At 37.7% G+C, this 27,320-nt stretch overlaps 1 protein-coding gene across 1 annotated transcript in view; it reads left to right on the plus strand.

Annotated features, from left to right (window-relative positions):
- Nucleotides 1–16,967, plus strand: part of Meox2 (mesenchyme homeobox 2) — a 60,474-nt gene extending 43,507 nt beyond the window's left edge. The window contains exons 2-3 of the mRNA XM_021649479.2: nt 2,922–3,094; nt 15,587–16,967. Of these exons, the coding sequence (XP_021505154.1) occupies nt 2,922–3,094; nt 15,587–15,811 (398 nt within the window). The 3' untranslated portion in view covers nt 15,812–16,967. The remainder of the gene's footprint in view (nt 1–2,921; nt 3,095–15,586) is intronic.
- Nucleotides 16,968–27,320: the final 10,353 nt, after the last annotated feature.

Below are 27,320 nucleotides of genomic sequence, written 5' to 3' on the forward strand. Positions count from 1 at the left end.
AAAGGCCATTTTCTCTCCATATAAATAATCACCTGTCAAGACCTCAGTGAGAATGGCCGAAAGGCGGCAAAGTCTTGATTCATGTGAACATAGATGGTCTGAGGAGGAACATGAAAGCTCAATATTCTATGCAGTGACTTTGCCGACTCCCAGTATAGCCCACAGGGCAAAAAAAGTGGTCGCTTGGAAATTTTATTTATACTACTTCAGAATAGCTCAATGCTACACCAGTGTGGGTGCTGACAAACATGCAGCCTAAGAGCAAGTGTGTGGTGAACTCTAGGTTCTGCCTGAAACCAGGATGTTAACATCACATAACCAGGCCTTCCTGGGAGCTGACAACTATTGGAAACTCACCTGCTTCCAGAGACATCCTAAGGTATAATTCTAAGGTGTGTCACAAAGCATTCTTTCACCTGCGTAGAAAACCCTACCTTGGCCAGCTAAGGAGGGGATCCCAAATAAAATGGGAAGTCAGTGACAACTTGGAAATGTGGTCTTGAATGATAACCAGTCAAGGAAACCTACTGCATTAGCCATTAAAGCAAAAGGAGCACCAATGTGCCAAGTTCTTGGTGAGAGCCTACTGCTATTGCAGCAGCTGGGAGAAAACCACATTTGGCTTAACTCAATTTGGGTAAAATTCAACCCAAAATTATTTACCTAAAAATTTCCTGTATGGTGGGTTTCAGTTTTGCAGCTCCCTCCTTTTACTGGCTGGATTCCTTTAGGTTTATGGAAGGAAAAGGGATACCGAGAAATTCCTTACTTATTTCTTGGAATAAATAAATTCTGCTCGTAACAAAACAACTGTGGCTTAAGAGATAATTTCTCAACCACACAGCATTCTATTTATGTAACTAAAGAGCAATTAAGATACCATTTTTATATCTTTAATTAGTCATAATTATTCCTATGTTACTTTTACATGGGCTCATCGGAGAACTCACTGTACTGGGTAGCATATCGCAAAACATGTATGATGGCAAACCTCAAGTAGAAACCAGCAGATCTGGGTGCCCTTTGCTGATGACATCAGCATTTCACTGAGGGTAAATATGACACCTCATTCTGTGTGGAATGTGGCTACTATGCCTGTCTACATGGTGAATTCAGATTGGCTCTTCTGTTCTAGTTCACTCTGCTTTTTAGTTTATAGAAAACAACTTCTTGAGCTTGTTTGGAGGTTCTAGCAGGGGAGCATAGCTACTCGTATACCCTTGACTGAAGACTGGTCCTCCTCTGTTCGGGGAAGGTCATCCTCTTTGAATGAGTGCACAGCTTCGGGAGAGACAGAGAGATGCATACGGAGCGGTGAGGGAGGAAGGGGACAGACAAATGGGATGTGCATTGGACGTAGGAGAAAACAACTAACAGGACAGGAGCCTACCGCAGAGGGCCCCTTAAAGACTCTACCTAGCAGTGTATCAAAGCAGATGCTAAGACTCATAACCAAACCTTCGGCAGAGTGAGGGAATCATATGAAAGAAGGGGGAGTTAGTATGACATGGAAAGGATAGGAGCTCTACAAGGACCAAATATATCTGGGCAGAGGGGTCTTTTCTGAGACTGACACTCCACCAAGGACCATGGATGGATATAACCTAGAACCTCTGCTCTGATGTAGCCCATGGTAGCTCAGTAATCAATTGGTTTCCCATAGTAAGGGGAACAGGGACTATTTCTGACAGGAACTCAATGGCAGGCTTTTTGACCTCCCCATCCCCCAAAGGAGGAGCAGTCCTGCTAGGCTACAGAGGAGGACTTTGCAGCCAGTCCTGCAGACCTGATAAAACAGGGTCAGATGAAAGGGGAGGAGGTCCACCCCAATCAGTGGAATTGGAAAGGGGCAGAGAGGAGATGAGGGAGGGAGAATGGGTTTCGGTGGGAATGAGGGAGCAGGATACAGCTGGGATACAGAGTTAATAAAATGTAACAAATAATAAAAAAATAAAAAAATAAATTAAAAAAAAAACAAGTTCAAGCCTCCATCTCAGTAATATTAAAAAGCTAAATAAAATATCCTCCATCGTGTTGTAGTAATCCCTGAGGAGAAACATGAATTGCTATTTTCCAAATTATTGTGGTAATTTCAATGGAATTTAAAAGATTTGATGTGGATGTTTGATGCGTGGTATGCACAGCTAGTATTTATCATGCACGTAGAACAAAATAATTAAAACTTGTCATACGTAAGTCATATGGACATACTTTTGTTCATGCATTTAATATTGAACTAAGAAGTATGCACCATAAGAAAAACCATAGCTATTTATATCAAGGAACTAAAATATAAATAAAAAGGACAGTAAGTTCTTGGATATCTTTTCATATGCTTTGTCTAAGATTAAGCTGCTTTTAAAGATTTATTCTGTTTTTATTTATATCTGTGTATGTGTATTTGTGTGTAGGAGCCCACAGCTACCAGGGGAGGACATCAGATCCATTAGAACAGGTCATGAGCCAACTGGCATGGATGCTGGAGATGGAATTTAGGCCCACTTTAAAAGGAACAAGGACTGTTAATCATCAAACCATCTGTCCGGCCTGCCGGGCTTGAAATTTACATCCAGTGACTAAGTTATTTGCTTTGTAAAAAAGATCATATATACAATTACTGCTTGCGGATTCCATATTCATTCATACTTAGACCCTCTGTACATGCAGCAAGACATTTATTTTATTTCTACAATTGCTTTACGGATGATGGTTTGTTTTATTTTATTATCACAGTACCATTTTAGAAGTTAAAAATTGTGTTCATGTTATATATATATGTATAATGAACTTTCCTAATTATGTTATGAGTTACCAGAAAACCAAAATATATATAGAAGGAATGAGTCAGTAACTGTGAGTGGTATGATTGTACATGTTTGCATGACAGTGCTAACACCAATCTTCTTGCACTTCTGTCCCAGATTCCCAGGAAGGAAATTACAAGTCAGAAGTGAACAGCAAACCTAGGAAGGAAAGGACAGCTTTCACCAAAGAGCAAATCAGAGAACTGGAGGCAGAATTTGCCCATCATAATTATCTGACCAGACTGAGAAGATATGAAATAGCAGTGAATCTAGATCTCACCGAAAGACAGGTAAAGTGGCATCATCAGTGCTTGGCCTTTTATGCTGCTCTTGCTCAGCAATCTTCTTTGAAGACTTAAATACCCAGACTTAAAATTTGCAAATTCCCATTAGAAGTCTTGACTATTCAACTATTAAACTTTTGAAAGGTGCGTTTACTGAGTTTTAATAAGGATTGCTTTGTGATGATGATATTGCTCTGTTTGTTTTAAAAACACAGTTTGTTTTAAATAATCTGGGCAAATGGTGAAATACTTCCTGTGTTTATATTTAAGCACTCCTCATTCGATGTAATAAAAGGTCAGTTGTCGTACAGGTCAGGATAGGCCATATCATGCTGTAACAGAACATTATTAAACATTATTTAAAATGAAAAAGCATTAAAAACCACAATTCTTAGTGGTTTATTTTCTCCACAAGTTTCATGAACCCAGCATTCTGAATAGTCATTCACTGACCTTGGATTCTTGGCATGTGGTTCTGGTGGTAATCACAGTAGGTGATAAAGAATTGCCAGTGTTCTGACATAGAAATGTGTTCACCTGGCAGTGACTCATAGTCCCTCCCTTTACTCTCGCGTGTTCTAAAGTAGTCAAGGTATGTAGCACAGGTTCAAGAAAGCTAGGTAATGATCAACAGCAGTGACGCACAGCTAATCGGTAATTACTCTCCATTAATCAAAATACTTCAAAATTGTGTTTATTCCACGAATTCAATAGTCTGCTATCTACTCAAAGAATGTTTTGAGAGTATTATTGATCCACATACCTGAGTAATGAGAAATAAATGATGTATTTAAATCAATTGCTTTAGAAATGACTTTATCGGGTTTAATTTAGAAAATAACATGTTCTGTTAGCACTCCGGGAATGCCCGTTCTATAAATTCATATTTACCCTAAAAGAATACAGCCTGAAAATGGTTAACCGTCTTGCTAGTTAAAAGAAAAAACAACATTTCTGAGTGGCAAATGTACACAGCTTTATGGACAGTGCAATTATAACAGGCGCTATGTGGGCAAGAGATCTGCTTCCTCTCTCACTGTACATTCCTCCTCTAGGGCTCCCATTGGGACCAGGAAATGCCAACAGGGTGTGGACAAATGACTACATACCCTATGATAGCAAGTAATTTTTTCTAGTTTCTTAAATCATATTCTTCCTTTCTGCTAATTTCTAGATTTCAACTTCTGTGGTTATTTCTGGTTAGAGAAAATATACAGAAGCAAACTTTTATGTGGTTTTATTTATTGGCAGTTTATATTTTATTAAATATTATGACTAGTTCCTGAGCTCTAAAGCACCACATTTTCTTCCCCTCAATCACACACAAAGTTTCCTCTGTGAATGTGTAGCCTTTGGCACTTCAGAAAGCAGGATATAAAGTCTATATCATCAGATAGCTGATCTATTTTTATGTGTTTATCTGGGAACAGAGAATTAAATAAAAAGGAAAATTACACCTTAGTGTATGGAGAAACAGTGAACTCCAGGAAAGACCTCCCTCCAATGTTTTAGAAAATTGGAAATTAGTGTTGACTTTCCATCTGCAGTGATGGATGGAGCACGGGGCTCAAAGGCAGGGTCCCACGGCTCATATAGTAAAGGTCTGCAGTCTTTCCCCACTCCATCAGGGAAAACAGCTTTCATATTTTTCTAAAAAAAATTAATTTTAGAAGAGGTTCTGTAAACTAATGAAAATGTAGAGGCTACTTTAGATAATTATTCTTTCTTTCTTTCTAACTGACTTGATACACTGAATTATATGCAACAGTTATATATACATGTGCCCTATTTCAAATCTTACTGTCTTTCCATTTTACTTCAATTTTAAGAGAGCTTGTCTTTTCTGTGTAATGAACCATCTCAGATATGAATGGATTCACAAAAGAGCCAACATTAATTTTATTTACAGTTTTGTGGGTCTGAGTTTTGGCTGCCTGACGATATCCTGGGACAGTTGGTCTTCTAATCAGTTAACCTGGCATTCCTCAGAGTGGGAAAGGTGCTCCCAGGAGTGCTGAGAAAAAACACCGCCCTGTAAGGGTTCCTAAAGCATCTGTTTATCCCATATTTACCAGCGTCCGCTGTTCACAGCAGACCATCTGACCAAGCTTCGTGTCAAAACAAGATCATTAGGAATCATTCCCGGCGTAAGCCGGCAACAGTTTTATAAGAAAACAGAAAATAAAAATAATAAACAAACAGCAAATGGACAAAAGCGCAACCAAACAAAAGAAAACAAAACAAAAACTGAAGAAATATGCAAGTTCTCAAATAATTAACGGCTTGGGACTGTACATTTTCGTTTTTATTCTCCACATCTCTTCTGGCAGTTGTAAGCTAACTGGAAGGATAATATATGTTCATTAGAATTTAAATTCTTAATCAAGGCTAGACATGTAGAGAAACTGTCAGAAAATGCTTAGTTTTGAATGAAAATGAAAAGAAGGTATGTCTAGGATTGGCCACTTAGAACCTTGGATTTTTAGAGTAGTAAAAAGGTATTTGGGGCATAAATAGAAGCAAGCATGTTTTTCTTCCTTTTATTCACATTGATTTACCATAGTGGAAACAAAAGCATTTCGGCAGACACTGAACAAGACAACTACATGACGGGGGCATGCTATTCATGGCATGTTGGCAAAACAAATATTTGTTGAGCTGGGTGCTAGAAAGAAAATCCTATCAAAATAAGCTGGAGAGCCAGTGCTGTAGCTCAAAGGTGAGGACACTGAACACATTAACAGTGCAAAGACTGATGGGATTAACCGTGGACTTGGAGAAGAACGATTCCAGTTGTACCAAATGCAAACTAGGTTCCTATACATTTATGTTTGTCTATGCCTCGAATTACAAGGTTTAGAATTTTATTTTCATATCATGTGATGAATTCATCAGAATAAAACACACGTAGTCATTCAATAATCACGTTTTCTATTTGGGAGGATCTAAAGGCAAACTTCTCAAAAATATTGGGAGTCATTCTAGTAGAATGTTTTTGGGTTTTAATTTTGAAGCTTGGGGTTTTTAACGTCATAGGCTTTTAAGTCATTAGAAACCTTTAAATTTTATGTTCTTTAAAATGGGATGAAATGTTTCTCAGCTTGTTTGGGGACCTACATCAAAATACAGCAGGCCCTGTTACCCAAACACCCCAAGTTTATTTCTTCCCATTTCAGAGGATTAGAAACCCAGGATCAAAGCAATGCAGGGTGCCAGGAGGATGTCCCCAGAGTGGCTGCTTTAGTATTGCAGCCTTCATCTCCAACTCGATATGGCTGAAGGGCTAGCTAGCTTTTTCAAGTTACTTCTGGAATATTAATCTGAGTAACGAGAAGTAATTCATGAGAAGCAACTCATAAAGTAATTACTTCTATGAGATAACATTTCAAAGACCCGCATCTACTCCCACCATATTGAGCAGAGGGTTTCTATGTAAGAATTGGTGGAGAGCAAACACTCAGGCTGCAAGGTAAATATTTTATTACTTCAATAGTGCTACGTTTTCGGCAAAGTGAATTAATTCACTATGCAATCCGCATCTTGATCCTATTTATTCTTACACAACTTTATGTACAGTTTCCATATTTAAGTTGTTTTAATTGTATCTCTGCATTCTCCTCATTTCTTTTTGTGTGAATTTTTTTACATATATTAAAATAAAATTCAGAAATGTAGCTAAAATCTGTATAACAAAACATATATAATCATATATTTTTAATATTTATCTCAATTTCCATAGCATTCCTTAAATCTAAATATTTTTTTTCATTTTGATACAAGCTTTTAATATTCAAATACATATAAATAATTCATTCTAAAAAGGAAAAGTGAAAATGTAATTATTTAGACTCAGCAGAGTTATTTAGATAAATATTTATCTATTTTTTTAAAATTTACTGTGTAATCAGTAAATTTACTGTGCTTTAATGTTGATTTATTTTCTGCGACTGCCTATTAAATCTATACTTGTGCAGTAGGGTACACAACAATACTTTGGTGATACTTATGTCCTTGATCAATGTGTAACCTACATTTTATAGCAAGATTCATGAATGTTTTTATAAACATTTTGATCAGGTTTAGGTATTCTTTTGGAAAAATGAATATTGTAATACTTAAATACCACTCAGAGATTTAATTTCACTATTCCTATTTGAGGAGCAGTCAAAAATCTAAATGAGTTTCACATTTACACACGCATACACACACACACACACACACACACACTCACACACACACTTGTCTTCCATAATTAATTAACAAGGGACTCTATAGTCTCATAGACTATGGATTTTGCAATTATCTTTCAAGTTCTTCCAGCAAGGGGGCCTGCTTTGCAAAGTGATTCTATTTGGCAAATAGCTGTTAAATAAAATAATTTTACATTATATAAGAATAGAGAACCTAGGACACAGTTGTATTTTGTGAGGCTACCTTGTAGGGCAGTTGTAAGTCTAGTAATCCTCCTGCTTTTAATTTGCAGCTGGCAGCTCCTGACATAACCTCATGTCCTCTTCAAGATCAACAGTTGCAGGGTTATTTGGCTTATTTTACAGGTTCAATGTAAAGATCACCCTGTCAAAAGTATTTTAAGCTGTACAAACTTATTCTGGGTTTTTCTCTCCATCCAGATATAAGTGGAGAAATCTTTTGCCAGACTTTTAATATCTTGTAGTGTAAAGAAGGGAGGAGGCAGAAGGGAGGAGGCAGAGTGATGAACTAAAGGACTGGAAAGGGGAGGTTTTTAGAGTGCCAGCGACCACACATGGGAGTAGGAGATACCCTCACTTCACAAGGCTGACCAGATGCTCAATATTGCAGACTTCCACACAGGCTGGACCTGCTGGAATCAACACACCCAGCTCTGCCAGGATAAGTGAAAAATCCCACCTAGTTGGGTCAGGCTCCATTAGTGGAACTGAGGGACATTAGATTTTCTTTGTTACTCAAATGGTTAAAGATTTTTTAAAGTACCATCCATTTTTTATTAATATAAGGAAGAATTGCCCTTTGCACCAAACACACGGTATTTTGTCTTTTACATCGCATTTTCATATGATACGGTCCCTCTGAAGATTTGTTTCTACAAATTTATATGAATATGCTTAACTATTTGTGAGCTGTTTCCATGATTACACAACATGCCTATTTGATTTAACTTACAACTGGCTGCACAGCTAGTGATTTTAGAATGCCTGTTTCTTTTAGCACAGCAATAATTAAGTAATTTAGAGTAACAAGAATGACTGATGCTTATTATGGTATGCCAGCCGTTTTGAAAGACCAGACACGATTTAACTCCCCCTAGAACACTGTTTCTCAACCTGTGGGTCATGACCTCAATGGGAATGGAATGACCATTTCAGAGGGATCCCCTAAGACCATCAGACTACACAGAAATTTACATTAAGATTCATCATTAGGAAAATAGTTGTTTTGAGGAAGCAATGAAAACCAATTTTTGGTTTGTGCCCACCACAACTAGAAGAAGTGTATTAAAGGGTCATGGCTTTACCCTTTAAATTGTAGTAAGTGTGGTATTTTCAAGCAGATATTTTAAATTACATATTAGGAGATATTTCTTTTAATTCTGCAGTATAGTTAAGGCTCACATAAATTAACTAAAATAAAATTTAATAAGATTGGATCATAGTAAATTGTCAACATTTTAGAGCTATTTAACCTATTTCTCAGAAATAAAGGGCTTAATTATATGTTTTATACAGACAATAATTAGAGGTGGCTTTATCATCTTTACTGCATATATTTAGTAATATATGTACATATATAGTGATGTATATGCTATCATTAAGATGAGATTGTGTCCATAAAAGTTTCTGAGGAGACACTCCACTTCCTGCTTCACTGGTGATTTGTTTCCCAGTCATTATGCCATTTGACGGTGGCTGAGAAGATCTTAACTCAGTCTGTTAAAAAATATGAGCAATAGTAAAATTTTCTGCGATATTAATATGAATGAGTCACAAGACTCATAAACAGTGTAAATACAGAACTCAACCCAAATTGCAGAGCCGGGGGAAGGTCATAAGCTCTGTGCCAAAGTAAAAGGGGAGCAGCGGGCAGTAAGCGGAGCTTCAGCCTTTAGCCTTGCAGACTCCTTACCCTCCTTCCCACACCTGGGCACCCTGGCGAGCAAGGCAGAGGGTATAGGCAGTTATGGATGCAGTGTGCCTCTAGATAGAGCAGGACCCCTTGTCTGAACTATAGGTAAACTTGTCTGTCCCAGCAAAATGCAGAGAGAGAAGTTATTTTGTTGTTGTTGTTTTCCTTCTTCAATATAAAATATTTTGGTTCCAGTTGTTCAGTTCAGATTCTGCTGATACACTGACCTACTGGACAGGGCCTACCAGAGCCTGTCCGTGCTATGTGCATCAGATTAATTGCCATGATCAAGTTTAATCAGTAGGAATTTCGTGATTAAGTCTCAACTTTTATTTCTGAGATACTCTGTATATTTCTACACCTTAAAAATAAAAATCCACATTTGGCTAGATAACAATGAAAATAGTTAAAATATTAACTCCACAAATTTAAGATGTCAGAAGACATCTGGTTAGGGCACTGAAATTTTCAGTTTAAAAATTTTTCTTATTGTTATCATCTATTACAATTTATTCAATTTGTATCCTGGCAGTGTCCCCCTCCCTCATTTCCTCCCAACAATCCTACCCTCCTCCCTCTACTCTTGTGTCCCTCCCCTAGTCTACTGATAGGGAAGGTCCTCCTCCACTTCTGTGTGACCCTAGCCTATCAGGTCTCATCAGGACTTGCTGCATTGTCTTCCTCTGTGGCCTGGCAAGACTGCACCCCAGTTTTGATGACGTTTGTTTAATACTATGTCTGTTTGTTTCTTCAAAAGACAGGCGTTTATGATAATGTATAAAGGTGAGTTATGAGGACTTGGAGAAGAAAAGGGAGGGTGGGATTGGGAGAGAAGGAGGGATGGGCTACAGCTGGGATACAAACTGAATAAACTAATTATTATGAAAAAATAAAAATTTAATTTAAAAAGACAGTATTGAAATTCCATCCATTGGCATGCCTTTCGGTACCTTGAAATTAACACTCCAGATTCATAGTTAAGTTTTGTTTCCTTGTGGCATACTCTGGATCAAGAGGGCAACTGTGCATACAGAGCTGTCATGAAGATAAATTAACAAGTCAAGTAAACAGCTAGGAATCAATATTTAGTCAGGGTGTAATATGTTCTTCTAAGACAGAGCTCCATGTGAACAATATGTCCATAGAATATAAAAAATGTAATTTCTAAATTTGGGCTTGGTAGTGTATGACAGAAATTGCAGTAGTTGAGAGGCTAGGGGAATAAGAGAAAGAGCTTGCAGCTAGTTTGAGTGGTGTAGTTTCAGGGGAGCCTCAATGTAGAGCGAGACCCTGTCTCAATCCAAGCAATGCATCAAAAATAAAACAGTAAAATTGATTTCTGAAACAATCATAAAGAAGTTTTTGGTTACTTCTTTTTGTGATATCAGGCAGGAATGGTCATATAAATATGTTTGGTTATCTAGGTAATGTAATGTAAATATTAAATATTTGTCAGCTATGGGGAAATAAAGAAACTATGCAATATCCTAAAAAATACAGAGCACAACTAGGTATTTATATGTATTAGCTATGACCACTGCAAGCTATATTGTGCACTAGTTACTTCCGGTTACGAAGAGTTTACTAAATTATTTTTTTTCTACTTTTTCCTACAGAGTTACTAAGAGAATATAAGGTTTGATTTGTATTGCTGTAATGTTATCAAACTAATATTCTCCTCTTTACTCCCTTTCTTATGATAAAGTATTGAATTTTTATTTGAACTCTTACATCATTTATTGGGAGTTCTATCTTAGCTGCCAGTGTGAAGAAAAGAAAATGTAAAAAGCCCTCATTACCTAGCACTTTCCAGATTATATAGCAGAAGATAAAATTGACTTGAAGCACTAATAAAATAATGAAACTTTATAAACTTCATATATTCTGGTTAAATTATTCACTTTCAGATTCCATTTGTGTGCAAAATTTTTGAGAAAACAATTTCTTAGAAGCTGGGGTTCCATTCTTGGTAACTAGAAAAAAAAAACTGAAAAGAGGAACAGAGATACTGAAACCATCAAAGATATAAGATTCCAGAAGAAGAAAATCTATTAATTTGTTAAATTAATTTTGTGCCAGCCCAGCAATGTAGGCTCTGAGACTGAATGTATATAGAGCCTGATACCATTTCCTGTATTTGATAGAATGACTCTCTCATCTATCAATGGCAGCAAATACAACAGCAAACAGATAAGGACATTCTTTAAATATGAGGCTAATAAGGATATCTCTATCTATATATATAATAACAAAAGCTTCAACTAAACCAGTAATCAAAGTATTATTAACAAATCTCTTTTATAAATTAAAAAAAATTGTCTTTAAGAATACTTAAGTATACAACAAGGACATTTGTTCATGTTTTTAGCAGCTTTATTTGTAATAGCCAGAAGCTAGAAACAGCCCAGATGCCCCTCAGTTGAGGAATGGATACAGAAATTGTGGTACATCTACACAATGGAATATTACTCAGCAATAAAAAACAAGGAAATCATGAAATTTGCAGGCAAATGGTGGGAACTGGAAAAGATCATCCCGAGTGAGGTATCCCAGAAGCAGAAAGACACACAGGGTATATAATCACTCATAAATGGATCTTAGACATATAATATAGGATAAACTTACTAAAATCTGTATACCTAAAGAAACTAATCAAGAAAGAGGACTCTGGCTAAGATGCTCAATCCCCATTCAGAAAGGCAAAGAGGATGAATCAGAAGAAGGAGAAAATAGGGAATAAGTCAGGAGCCTGCCACAGAGGGCCTCTGAAAGGCTCTGCCCTGCAGATTATCAAAGCAGATGCTGAGACTTATGGCCAACCTTTGGGCAGAGTGCAGAGAATTTTATGAAAGAAGTGGGAGATAGTAAGACCTGGAGAGGACAGGAGCGCCACAAGGAGAGCAACAGAACCAAAATATCTGAGCACAGGGGTCTTTCCTGAGACTGATACCCCAACCAAGGACCATTCATAGAGATAACCTAGAACCTCTGCACAGATGTAGCCCATGGCAGTTCAGTGTCTAAGTGGGTTCCACAGTAATGGGAACAGGGACTGTCTCTGATATGAACTGATTGGCCTGCTCTTTGATCATCTCCCCTCAAGTAGCCTTACCAGGTCACAGAGAAAGACAATGCAGCCACTCCTGATGAGATCTGATATACTAGGATCAGAAGGAAGCAGAGAAAGACCTCCCCTATCAGTGGACTTGGGGAGGGACACAGGTAGAGAAGGGAGAGTGAGGATGGGCTTAGGAGAGGAGGAGGGAAAGAACTACAGGGGGATATAAAGTGAATAAACTGTAATTAATAAAACTAAAAATAATTTTAAACAATCTGTTTTAATAATACTCACTATTTCTCTTTTTCCAGATCTACTTTTCAGGCACTGCCCATCCAACCATGTGTCCTTTAAAACATACAAATAAAAACGGAAGTGTCCAGACCAAATATTCTTGGATATGTGCCTTTCCATTTGGATCTAGTTAGATTATCAGGAATTACACTCTTGGGAAAATTGACTCCCTCTCCCAGAAGCTAGAATTGCCAGTATCTCCATTGCTGTGGTTAGGACATCATCCCCAACTCCACTTCCCATGTTGGTATTTAGCCTGACTTGGGATTGCCCAGGTCTTATGCATGCTGCCCAAAATATTATAAATTAATGTGTGCAACTGTCCTGAGGTGTTATAGGTCATTGTTTTCCTGTAGTCAGCCACAACTTCTGACTATTAAATAATGTTCTCTCCATTCTGTGGCAAGGAACCCTGAGCCTATCTATCTATCTATCTATCTATCTATCTATCTATCTATCTATCTATGTATGATATATATATATATTGAAAGTGGTATATATACATATATACAACTTAGAGCTGAACATTCTTTAGTCTATTATTTCATTTACCTTGAGCTATTGAGTGTCTTCTGTTAAACATTGTAAACTGCACGCAGACACTTCTATGAGTATAACAATAAGTCATTCTGAGTTGCTTTGGTAACTCAAATACCAACATTTTAGTACATTTAGTACATTTAGTAACATTTAGCAACTAAAATACAAACATTTTCACCCACCTGTGTTTCTCTCTCTGTGTCTGTCACTGTCTTTCTCTCCTTCCCTCCCTCTCTCTCTCCCTCTCCCTTCCCTCCCCCGCACACACATCAAAACAAAACAAAACTTCAGAAGAAAAGCTGAGTTCATGTGGAAAAGATCTGAGGTGACATACAATGTCAGGAGTGCAAAGTAATTAACTAGAGTAGCATAATTTTCTATGTTATATTACAGAAAACAGTCTCACATTTATAAAACTATTAAATCAGGTACTTGAACTAGTCGAATGATAGTAATTATATTAATGAGGTTCCCGTATTTTACACACATTATGTTTTCATATCTTGAATAAGGGGATTGAAGTACAACAGGAACCAATGAAAAGAAAAAAAAAAAAAGAAGTCATCATGGAAAACTAAATTAGCCCCAGGGTTACATCATGCACTTTTCTTTTCTTTTGTGGAATGTGACTTTTACTCAAGTACTTAACCTTTTTTTTTTTTAATATTCTCAATATAAACTTAAAACAATATGAAAAAAACAGAAAACGTATATTACAAATATTACAAAATAAGGACCTCCAGTCAAGCTGTCTATGCCATTATAGTTGCCTAAGAAAGGGCAGTACTGATGTTTGGTTAGTGAGTTGTAATAATGAATATGTCTGACAATGGCTTCTAAATCAAAAGTGTTTTGCTATACTTTCTGAATCTGTGTTGTTAAATGGATTGTATGTACTTGGCTAATATATGATATTTGATTATAATTGTTACATAAACTGACACAAAGAAAAGGCTGGACCTAAGAAATAGGCAATAATTCCTTGTGCAAACATTTGGAAACAGTGCACTAGCTTTAGTGCAACATTGTAATATCCTAACATCTTTGAAAGTTAAACACCTTTAAAAAAAAAAGAAAGTTAAACACACTTCTTTTTCCCCCCTCAGCATTGTATATTAGTATAAATCGAGAATGTGATCAGTGTTCAAATGTTGATACAGATGAGTAAGGCATTTCTCTATCAGATATGAAAATGTATTTTGTCAGACTTATAGGAGTTCAGTGAAGCCATAACACTTAGCATGAGTTATAACACGGGGGAAAGGTGGACATGGGAAGGAAGTGGACTATTTTATAAAGAAGGCTAGAGCAGCTTTCAAAAGATGTATAAAATACAAAAATGAATTGCCTAGTAAGTGAATACAAACCAGGAAGGAAAGCACCTAATAAAAGGAGCAAAGGGCCTATAAGCACAATGCTTTACTTACCAGAGATTGAAACATGCAAAATAAGAACACAAGAGGTGGTCACCTTATTAGACAAAACACAGACAAATATAAACCTTGGCAAATATGCTTATCAACCTGAGTTTGTGTAGCAGTAAGAAGGCTGGTCGTAGAAAACTTGCTCCCAGGTTGTGCTAAGTGGACAGTCACGTTCTCTTAAGCCCCTTCATGAAGTTTCTGTGTGCTCACCCAGGGAGGCACACGTCTTTAGCAACCATTACCTGTTTGTGAAATAAATGTTAAATAAATTCAAGAGCAGAAAGAAAACCAGTAAGGAAGACAGACTTCCTGTAGAGTACCGGGAAGGCATGAGTGCTGGCTTCTGCACACAGCCCCCAACTTAGCAGCAGCATGCTTGAGGCTTTTCTTCCATGCACTTTTACTGGGGCAGAATTCCATATAAATCAAAAAGCATCTGGACCTTTACTGAAGCAAATTATCATCTTCCCATTGACAGGAACAGGTATGCTGAGAGATAAGTAGCGTAGACATCGGAAGTTACGAGGACATTTTTATTTTATTTTATTTTTTTCTTATCAGTTACATTTTATTAACTCTGTATCCCAGCTGTGTCCCACTCCCTCATTCCCTCCCAGTCCTTCCCTCCCTCCCTCATCTCCACCATGCCCCTTTCCAAGTCCCCTGGCATTTTTAATAGGTAGTGCCCCTTTAGAGGCAGGCTCATCAGCAGACAACACATCTCATGTCGTCCATGGTCAAGCCAACGAGGAATTTCATAGAAGGGGTAAACTTTGACAGAGACGAACATAACACTTTCTTTGTTTCATAGAGAAATTTCAGCCCAATGCTTCCGAACAAGCTTCCTTGCCTGTGTCTAACTTTGCGTCATGAATTGGCATGTATGAAACTTATTTGTGTGCACTGTCTAAGCATTTTCCATTATTATGCACGTAAACCTGATTCAGTGAAATCCTCCTCGCTGGTTTGGTAAACACTTCCTGTGATCCCTGTGTGCGGGCCCCCTGAGGAGCTAGGTTTCCTTGCCTTCACTGACTCATGCTTTCCCTCTCCTTCAAGGTGAAAGTGTGGTTCCAGAACAGGAGGATGAAGTGGAAGCGGGTCAAAGGAGGACAGCAAGGAGCGGCAGCGCGAGAAAAGGAACTGGTCAATGTGAAAAAGGGAACGCTTCTCCCTTCAGAGCTGTCGGGGATAGGTGCAGCCACCCTCCAGCAGACAGGGGACTCGCTAGCCAATGATGACAGCCGCGACAGCGACCACAGCTCAGAGCATGCACACTTATGATGCACACAGAGCCCAGCTCCATTCTCAGGAAAGCACCATTGTGATGGCAAGCCTTACCCAAACATCGTTTACATGGCAGGTGACTGTGGCAGTGCTGTTTGATATAACTAAACGCAGGCATCTCAAGTCTGTTTCTCATGATTGGTAGAAGGTTTACACTAAGTGCCTCTTATTGAAGATGTTTCCACGGCGAATGGAAAAGGCGAGCTTATTCCAAATACGTTTGATCCTGTATATGTCAGAGAGGGAAATGAATGTTTGCTTTGGCTTGCACTGAAAATTAAATTGCTACCAAGAGCAAACTTGATAAGACGTTTTTATTCAGGATGTCTTCAGAGTGAAGATGCTAAAAATAAAAATGCTTTGAACATTCCAGTTGTGCCAGGTCATGTCTGTGACATTGGGCAGGTGTTTGCTTTTGCTTGCACTGAAAATTAAACTGCTATCAAGTTATCCCATGAAACAGTTTATCCCAAATTGCCACAGTGCCTGAAATCACCAAGTGGATAGAAAATGTATTGAAACGCTGTATATATTACCCCTAAGTCATTTCCTGTCTTCACTAATTTTAGCAAATACGTTCATATTAGCTGATAAGCATAGGCTCTCCCATTGATGACCACAGCCAGCTTCTTGTGTTTTTATACATTCTCGTCAGTCAGAGACAATCAGTATGTGCTTACCTGTGTTCAAGTAGAGAAATGCAGTAGAGTCTGATAGGACGTATTCTTGTACCACAGACAAAACAAACCTTCTGTTGCATTTACTATCAACTGCTGCTGAGACGTTCTCTAACATACCTAAGCCCCTCAAGCCTCTCTCTCTTATAGCTTGAAGAACATTAAGATCATAGGCAAATCAGTTACTTTGCAGAAAGTGTCTTGTGTAGCAGATGTCTGATTTTATATCTTTAAATTGTTAATGTTTGTGGATGTGATTTAATTAACAGGGGAAAAGATTTCTTCCTCATTGTTTGTGATATGAAACCAAGTGCCAAACAAACCAAGTGCCAATTCTTCAAGAGGATAGACGAGAAATTCCGAATATCTGAAAATTAAGCTCGGCAAAAATATTATTTTTCATATGCTATATATTCATGCAGAACAAGTATTTGTATTTTGTAAAAGAAAAGTTAAATAAATGATCCTTCAAATAATTACTGTCTTTCTACTGTGACTTCATTGATTTTACTAGATTTATTTATTTATTTGTAGCCAAGGCTTGTTTGGAGCTCATTAGGTACTTCAGTCTGGCCTTGTCCTCACAGCAATCTCTTGCCTTGGCCTCTCAGGTGCTGGGATAGTTGGAGCCACCATGCCAAGCCAATTTTAGTAGATTTAAAAAATAGATGCTTAAGAAGTTCCCAAATTGTTGGCTTTTGTATGAATGTAAATGAATGTAAGTCATGAATCAGCTATGTTGTGCAATTTCTGACGTTTTTATTATGGCATAAAAATAGCCCACAAGTTACTGAGAAATTTGTAAGACCAGCCATATACTAAGCACAGCTGGGTAGATTAAATAGTCATATATTTCAATAGTATGGATAATATGTGTGTATTAGTCCAAGTGGTTTAATCTACACTTATTTCTTTTTTTTCAGTATTTAGTGTCAAAACCAGAGACTCATTTATGCTAGATATATCCTCTGCTCCTGACCTTCCCAACCAGCTTACAAACAGATGTCTCGTATTCATTCATAATATCAGCATTGGGTGTGACATAAGAAGTTAACAAGCCAAGGAGAAGCTCCAGTTCCAATGGACATTGCTGACAGAAGAGGCATTGCACACTTAGTGTCAGATATGACTGCACCTACATCAGATGACAAAACCCTGTTTCTCACTTTCTCACACTGCTTTAGATTTGCTGTGTTTTACCCAGAAGTAGTTAGGAACATTACCAGTGTACTCCCCATTCTCCAATTATTTTAAAATGGTAAAATTCCCCAAACATCATTACATGATTGATTTTATTTTCTCTAGAATGATTTGGCTGGTAAAAGTGCGTCCAATTTAATTTAACTTATCCTAAAGTGATACCAACAGTATTCAGGAAATAAATTGAACAATTATGCTATTTATATCACATCTTTTCTTTTGTGCAATACTCTTATCTCATTATATATAAATATTCCTCAATTAAGAGTGATGAAGAGATCATTCCCATTGGTATAAAACAGATTTTCTTATCAGTCACTTGAGAAAGCTAAATTTGTATTGTAACATATGCTTAGCTGGGTTGACATTTTTTGAATAGAATTCAAACTAAGGCACCTTGAAAAATTGGGTACAGGTAAGATACAAATCAAACTGAATTCAACAGAGAAGGGGCATGAGATTATTCATTTGAGAAAGAAAACAATTTCCAGAAACAATGGGAAAAGGCTACTTAGAAGTAACTAAAGAGAGCAACAAAGTTTGTTGTGAGATGCACACGCACACACACACACACACACACACACACACACATCAGAATTAAAGCTTATTGTGGCCAATAGAAGCAAGAGAAATCATTCTAAATATACAATATATTCAAAAATGAAATGAAGCAACTGTGTAGTCGTAAGTTGAAGTTGATTCTAGAGATGCAGCTAGGCAGGAAATGACATGTGGCTCACCAAAACACAATTTGTTGACATGGATTCAAATTACCCACTGGAGACAGAAGCTCAGTCAACACTGCAACAAGTGGCAATGTGGAGTAATCATAATGATAAAAGGCTTTTGGATTAGTTTCTGCAGCACTGCGGGTTGAACTCAGCGCTCTCCATAAGACAAGCAAGCTCCCTGTTACAGGCATCTCCAAACCTCAGTGTGACCGTAATTACAACAGCATATTTTGCAACATCTTAGTGTTTACCTATCTTAAGAGTGGTGCTTATGCTATATAGACTTCATTCTTCTTCTAGAATTTAAACATCTTAGGACAAGTAAAATATTGTTAAATATCAGTTGGGATTTTCCAAAAGTACTAAGAATCAATAGACTAGGGATTATGAGAAGAAGAGAGACATAGAAAGGATACTTTTCATGCTGTCATGTCTTATTACACACTGCCCTGTGTTTTTATATAATTCCTTTTTGGATCCCATGAATCAGCATGGAAACACTTTTCTTTGGAAATGGTTTGTGAGCATCATTGGTAGTTAGTATTTCCCAGTAGAGCCCAAAGGAATGAAGGAATTAATGTTACATATTTTCTGCAAACCATCAACAGGACTCTGATTATATTTTTCTTCCCATAGTTACTCAAAGCTTTCTTTAGTGTTGATCGCAAATGCTGTTATTAACATGGGTTTATAAATCAGTTTTATTTACATTATATTTGTTCATATATAGCTATGGTAACTAGATAATTTTTTTCTCATGATAAAGTTAACATTTTTCGGCATTACAGAATAAAATTAAACATAATGAACAAAAGAATAAAGGAGACAAAAGAAGATGGGAATACTAAATAATGAGGAGCTATAAAATGTTATTTGGTATATAAATTTCTTTCCTCATGTTTATGATTTTTCTATTATCAAGAATTTTATAATTATTATACCTGGACAGTTAAAACGCTTTAAAACACTTTAAAAATATACCAGCATAACCATGTTCTTATATATCTTTTTAAAAAATATTTATTCACCTCACATAAAAATCATAGCCCCGTTCTTCTTCTCTTGGTCCCACCCTCTTTCCCTCTTTCTCATATTCCCCTCTCCTCCCCCTCAGAAAAGGGATACCCTACATCTACCCCTCTCAGCACATCAAGCCATGTCAGGACAGAGAGTATTCTCTACCACAGTGGCCTGGCCAGGCAGCCCTGTCAGGGGGAAGTGATTGAAGAGATGCAAGAGATTCTTTGTCAGACACAGTCTGCTCCTCTTGCTAAGAAACCCACATGAAAATCAGGCTGTCCATCATGTACATATGTGTAGGAGCCTAGGTCCAGTCCATCCATGGTCCTTGGTTGGTGTTTCAATTTCCGCAAGGCCTTTTGGTCTTCTTGTAGAGATCCTGTTCCCTCTGGGTCCTTCTATCCTTTCCCCTCACTCTTTCACAATACTCCCTGTGCTCAGCCCAATGTTTGGCTCTGAGTCTCAGCATCTCTTCCCATCTGCTGCTGAGTGGAGCCTCTCAATAGACAGCTATGTTAGGACCCTGTCTGCAAGCATAGCAGAGCATCCTTAATAGTGTTAGGGGTTGGCTCTCTCCCATGGTGTGACCAGGCACCAGTTGGACATCCCTTCAATCTGTGCTTTAATTTTAGCTCTGCACATCATGTAGGCAGAGTAAATTATGGGTTGACATTTTTGTAGGTGGGTTGGTGTTCCTCTTCTTTTACTTGGGGTCCTGTCTGGTTAGAGGTTGGTCTCTTCAGTCTCCATGTTCCTGCTAGTAGGGGTCTCTGCTAGAGTCATCCCCAAATCCTCGCAGAAGCCTACCGTGTTGTAGGTCTCCAGCCTGTCTCAGAGATGCTCCTGGTCAAGGTTTCTCATCTTTCTGCATGCCCTCTGTCCCAGCTCTCCCCACATCAGATTCCCACCCTCATTTCCCTCACCACTCCCTCTCCTATCCTGTTCCCTCTCTTAGAGCACTTTCTCTGTCTTTTCTATTTCCCCCTGCTCAATGAGATTCACAAACCCTCCTTCAGGCCTTCCTTGTTACTTAGCTTCTTTGGATCTGTGAAGTGTAGTAGGGTTATCCTATATTATATGTCTAATATCTATTTATATGTGAGTATATACGATGTGTATCTTTCTTCACTCAGGACGATCTTTTCTAGTTCAATCCATTTGCCTGCAAATTTCATATGATTTCCTTATTTTTAATAGCTGAGTAGTGTTCCATTGTGTAAATGTACTACAGTTTCTTTATTCACTTTTCTGTTGAGGGACCTCTAGGTTTTTTCCAGTTTCTGAATATTACGAATAAAGCTGCTATGAACATAGTTTAACAAGTGTCCTTGTAATACGGAGCGTCTTTCAGCTATATGTCCAGCAGTGGTGTAGCTGGGTTTTGGTTTTTTAACAAAAAAACTATTCCTAATTTTCTAAGAAAGCTCCAGATTGATTTCCAAAGTGGTTGTACAAGTGCACTTTCCTGTATTTTTAAAGGAGATTTATTATTTTTTATTTTTATTAATTACAGTTTATTCACTTTGTATCCCCCCTGTAGCTCCCTCCCACCCAACGCCACCCTCCCTCTCCCTTCTCCACCCATGCCCCTCCCCCAGTACACTGATAGGAGAGGTCTCCCTCTCCTTCCTTCTGATCTTAGTCTATCAGGTCTCCTCAGGAGTGGCTGCATTGTCTTCATCTGTGGCCTGGGCACAGGGATCTTTTCGGAGACTGATACTCCAACCAAGGACCATTCATGGAGATAACCTAAAACTCCTGTACAGATGTAGCCCATGGCAGTTCAGTATTCAAGTGGCCTCCATAGTAATGAGAACAGGGACTGTCTCTGACATGAACTGATTGGCCTGCTTGGACCATCTCCCCCCTGAGGGGGGAGATGTATTCTTTTCCTTCACCTGTTTGATTTATTTTCCTATATTAATTTGAGGGATTCATTTTCCTCTTTCAAGGCCTCTATCATGTTTATAACCTCAGATTTAAGATAATTATTTTGTGCTTCAGGATATCCAGGATTTGTTGGAGTATTATAGTTGGGTTCTGGTGGTGTCCTGTGGCCCTGCCTTCTGTTTCTTGTGTTCTTATGCTGTCTTTTAGCCACCTGGGTGTCTCTGATGTTGGAGGTCCCTGGTATTCCCTGACAGCTGTCACCTCTGTTACTTGCTGATGTCTGCCTCCTCTCTGCTTGCAGTCTCCAGTGGTCGCTGTCTCTGGGATGGCAGACAGAACTGACTCCCCAGGAGTTGGCTTGTAGAAGTCACAGAACAGACCACACCACTCCTGGTGGTCTCGGGCCATCCCTGAGACCACAAGCTGAGCTGATGCCCAAGAACTAGGGCGAGGAAGGTTCAGGGGTGGTCCTTACCTCTACTGGCAGTCTCCAATTGCCGCTGTCCCAGGAATTGAAAATGGAGCAGGCTCCTGAAAACTGCCCTGCAGTAGGCCAGGCAGGCCTCACCTCTGTTGGCAGTCCTCAATGGCCACTGTGCCTGAGACCACAGGCTGAGCGGGATCCTGAGGACTGGTGAGCAAAGGTCACAAAACAAACCTCACCTCTGCTGGTGGTCCCTAATGGCTGCTCTATGTCTTATTGATCTCTTAACAAGCTGACCTTGTTTTATTCAAGTCTAATTTCAAACTATAATAATTTTTTTCAGAAAAAACTTTTTGATACATTATAAAATATTTAGTCATCCTTTGATAAAATAGAGTTTAATTTATTAAGGATGGAGGTTTTTCAGAAAAAGCTCCAAAATTAAAATGGCTCTGTACATAAACTTTTGTTCCAATGACTTTATAGTGCCTTAGTTGTACTATCTCTTTGTAAGGGAGTGGGTTTACCTACAGCAATCTTAAATTCGGTGTAGCCTTACCATTTCTGCTCTTTTAATGTAAGTCACAGAGATAAACATATATTTTCTTTAAAGAGGAATAACAGGACTCATTTTTTTTTTCTTGAAAGTAAGTACACCTTTTTTAACACACCAATATGTGAAACATCATTTATTATGTATTTTTAAAATTTGGTAGGTATAGTTTTTAATAAATCATGACTTGCATGGGTTGATTATTAATACAAGCTGAGCTATTAATACTAATTGAATCATCTCTTCGACTTTCATTTTCTTTAGTGCAGAATCCACTTTTCTTTGGTTTTTGCAGCATTATAGCATGGCGATATTTCATGGTCACATATCTATACAGTCTTGCAAAGTGGATTGGTGATTAAAAAAATAGAAGAAGTTGACAGAGTATGTATTATGTCCTCCGAGTAATACTTCTGCAGCTGAGAAAACACTGAAGGCTAGATTGGAAAAACTAAAAAGACACTTAGAAGGTCCCTTGTGCTAAGTTTTCATTAAATGCAGTGGAAGCAGACACAAAGAAGAGTGTGAGGTCAAACTATATTTTTAACAAAAACATTATGTCCTAAAAAGATGAAGAAGCAGACATATAGATATTAGACATATAGATATCTTGATATTAAAAGCCATTATTTATTTAAAAATTTCCAGCTCATGAAAATTATTGCTATAATATAGAAAACCAAATAGGAAAAATTAGAAAATTATCTATTTCCTATGAACATTTTGGTTTCTGAATTTTAAATTATGTACCTTCAGACCTGACACAAAATTTATTTTATTTTTTTATTTTACTTTTCAACTAATTTGTTCTCTTATATATTACATACTGACCGCCGCTTTCCCTGCGTTCTTTCCTCCCAGTCCCTTTCTCCTCCCCATTAATTTCTCCTTTTCAACCAGAAAGGGTTAGAGGTCCCAGGATATCAATCAAACACAGCGTGCCTAGTTGCAGTAAGACAAGGCACCTCCCCTCATATCAAGAGTGGACAAGGCCTCTGAGTCCAGCCTTCTTGATACCGTGGTTCTTCTTGTGGCTTCTTTAACCCTTCTGGCTCCTCCAGTCCTTCCTCCCCTTCTTTCATGGGATTCACTGAGCCCCCCCCCCTTATGTTTGGCTGGGGGGAGGGGCATTTCTGCAACTGTTTCCAATCAGTTGTTAGATAGAGTCTCTCTGATTGTGCTTGTGCTAGGTGTCCTGCACACAAATGTAGCAGAGTGTCATTAGGAATCGTTTCTTTACCTTTTATCTGCAGGCATGTTTCATTCTGTCCTAGGTCTCTGGGCTATCAGACCTCTGTGTTCTGGTCCACCGGGTAGTGTCAGGAATAAGCTCCCAATCGTCGCATAGGCCTCAGCTGGACCTGCCATTGCTTATCCACTCCCACAATTTCTGTGCCACCTTTGCCCCAGTACTCATGCTGGCAAAAAAAATTGTAGGTTGAAGGTTTGTAGCTGGGTTGGTGTCCCAGTCCCTTCACTTGCCTGGCTACAGGAGGTAGCCGATTCAGGCTCTGTATCCCTCATTATGAGGCATCCTAGCTAGGGTCACCTAATAGTTTCTTTTCCATCAGGATCATTGTGTCTGGTTTTATGTTGAGGTCTTTGATCCACTTTGACTTTTGTTTTGTTTTGTTCAGGATGATAGATATGGATCTATTTGTATTGTTTTACATGCTGGCATCCAGTTAGAACAGTAATATTTGTTGAAGATGCTTTCTTTGTTTCCATTGTATAATTCTGGCTCCTTTATAAAAAAAAAATCGAAGGGATATGGATTACCTTCTGGGGCTTCGATTCTGTCCCACTGATCAAACTGTCTGTTTTTATTCCAATATCATGTAGCTTTTATAACTGTTGCTTAGTAGTGGAGCTTGAAATCAGGTATGGTGACATCTCTGGAAGTTCTTTAATGTACAGAATTGTTTTAGCTATCCTGAGTTTTTGTTTTTCATATAAAGTTTAGTATTTTTCTTTCAGGGTCTGGAGAATTTTTGATGGGGATTCCATTGAATCTGTAGATTTCTTTTGGTAAGATGGGTATTTTCACTATGCTAATTTACTGGTCTATCCATGAGCATAGAAAATTTTTCCTTCTACTAATAGATTCTTCATTTTTTTCAAAGACTTGAAGATTTTGTTATACAGGCCTTTTACCTTTTTGGTTAGAGTTACCCAGAGATACATGATTTATGGCTATTGTAAAGTGTGTTGATTCCCTGGTTTCTTTTTCAGCCTGTTTGTGGCTTGTACATAGGATTACTACTGTTTTTGTTGTTGTTGTTTTTGTTAATCTTTTATCCAGCCACTTTGCTGAAGTTGTTTGTCAGCTGTAGGAGCTCCGTGGTAGAATATTTGTGGTTGCTTATGTATACTATGATATCATCTCCAAAAAGCAATACTTTAACTTGTTCATTTCCAGTTTTTATCCCCTTATTCTTCTTTAGTTGTCTTATTGCTTCAGCTAGAACTTCAAGTGTTATATTGAATAGATAGGGAGAGAGTGGACAGCCATGTCTTGTTACTGATTTTAGTAGAATTGTTTTGAGTTTCTCTAATTTGATGTTGGCTATAGGCTTGTTGTAAATTGCTTTTATTATCTTTAGATATGCCCATTATATCCCTGATGTCTTCAAGTCTTTTATCAGGAAGGGGAGAACATAAAATTTAAATTTTTGAAATTTAAATTCTTTAAAGACTATATGTGTGTGTGTCTATATTATCTGATATTAACAAGTTAATAGATCAAGGAAAATTTCCAAATAATTTTGTTTCAAATTTTCTATTACTTTTTACGTATTTGTGTCAGTATTTAGCTAACAGTCACTGCTATTCACCCCAAACCAATGCACTGTTTCTACTTTGTGTTCTGTTCAGTTGTTAGGCTACTTGACTTGTGCATCATATTCAACAACCTGGAAACACTTGAGGAAAGATTCACTAGTTATGGTAGTTGTCCGTGCTGTTCATTCTGGTTCTGTTTGTTTAGTTCCTTGAGTGTTAGAAGGAAGTAGTTCAACCCACTCTTGAAACTGCACACAAATATCCAGTGGCTTTCATAACACAGTGTCTTCTCGATGCTCTACTCTCAGTACTTTCATACCACCAACATCTGAAGCCACGGGAGCAAGTCCAGACATTCTGAACATTTGTGCTCCTCATTTTAAAGATAAGCTTTATAAGTAGTCACAATTTTATTGATTACATATACACATATATATTAAAACTCATTAGACTGCTATACGAGTTTTCATTTGTTCAAATAAAATTTTTTTCTCTCTAATAAATAATTTAAGAATTTGAGTACTGGGGCCCAGAAGGTTGGCTAGTAGTTATGAGCACTTCCTGCTTTTAAAAAGGACCCAAGTTAAATTCCCAACAACCGTGCTGGGCAATTAAAAGCCTCCTTCAACTCCAGCTCCCTGGGAACTGACACCTTCTTCTGGCCTCCATGAGTGACAGGAAATATTTATACATACAAGCACATATATGAACACCCATACACAAAAACGAATATCAAACACATTAAAAAAAGAATTTGGGTACTATAATTTCATGTTATTTTACCTAACAAATAAGCTGTTCATGTAATATCTTAAAAGAAAATAATTGTGGTCAAATATTTTATGAACTTATTCGAAATTATAAAAATGTATCTGTAATTATTAATAAATTCACCTATAGGAACAATTATATGTACCTGGGGCTATTTTCCACTGAGCACCGGGATTTCAGTGGTTCCTTGGGTTGCAAAGGTCCTGTAATGTAGTTTGCAAACTTCTTAAGGACTTTTCATAGGAAACAATGACATCTTTTCCCTTCCTTATGCTGTTTTATGTAATCAGTTACCAGCAAATACTACAGAAAAACAGGTCACCCTGAAACATGAATCAGACTAGTTAACACGAGGTTTGTGGAAACATTTTTGAAATGTAAGACTCCAAATAATGGCTGAGGTTCCTAGTGAAACCTCCATCTTTATTTTATAAAGCTGTATCACGGTGCAAGACCGTGTTTTTCACAAACACTGGCATAGCTTCCAATAAATCCCCAAACTTTTGTCAAGGTCCCCACTACAGTCTGACAGCACACATAACAACAACAAAACATTAACAGCGTTAAATCAAAAAGAAAACTCTTCTGGACGTCCTCGGTGACAACCAACACACCAATGTTTCCTTCTGATCTTTACCACTGAGTCTTTTCATCTCTTATGATGGAGATGTATTGAGGTCCTGAGTATGGTTCCCTGTTGTGATCCCTCATCAAATACATGCAGCTATATTTCTTCAGTATTTAGGCTTCCATCTTTAGGGAGAAAATCTTTGCTCATCTTAAATAAATGACCAGTTAACCACCTTCTGCCATTGTAAACAGTTTTGTTTTTACCAGTATGCAGGTGTTTACTGATTTCTTCCTTATACTTAATGTTGGTTTCATGGGAGAAGGATTTTTGTCTATGTATTCATTGGTAATTCTCTAGTTTTCCAAACAATCTCTACAATCAGAATTCTTGTGAATTAGAAACACTGGACTAAAATTATTGGTCTAGCATGGCCTGTGAACCATCATTGTAAGTGACGAACCCCACAGTGATTATTAATCAAATTATTACCTTTGAATATATGCAATGTGTTATTCACATGAGTGTAAGCATTCACTCTGATCAGGACTCTTTGCGCTAATTGACTCTTATGTTTAAATATATGCATAACTTAAACGCTATGAGTCCTTCTGAAAGATACCTGTAAATCTAAGGTTAGTTTAAAATGAATTCCTAGAACACATCTTTGGTGGGTAAGTATCACACAGCTAATCAAAATTAGTGGTATGGATTTTGAACTTTTATTCATTCCATGTCAGAAGAAGAAAGACTAGAAAGAAAAGTTTAAGAACAGGTTTTAACAGATGTTCATATATGGTTCAGAGGAGAAGGAAATTCTTTCCTACTGCTCAGATGCCTGTTTTGAAGTTGTCAAAATGTTATAGAGACAGATTGGCTATTAGCCAGTAT

This window comes from Meriones unguiculatus, chromosome 1 (genome assembly GCF_030254825.1).
Source record: "Meriones unguiculatus strain TT.TT164.6M chromosome 1, Bangor_MerUng_6.1, whole genome shotgun sequence".
NCBI lineage: Eukaryota > Metazoa > Chordata > Mammalia > Rodentia > Muridae > Meriones > Meriones unguiculatus.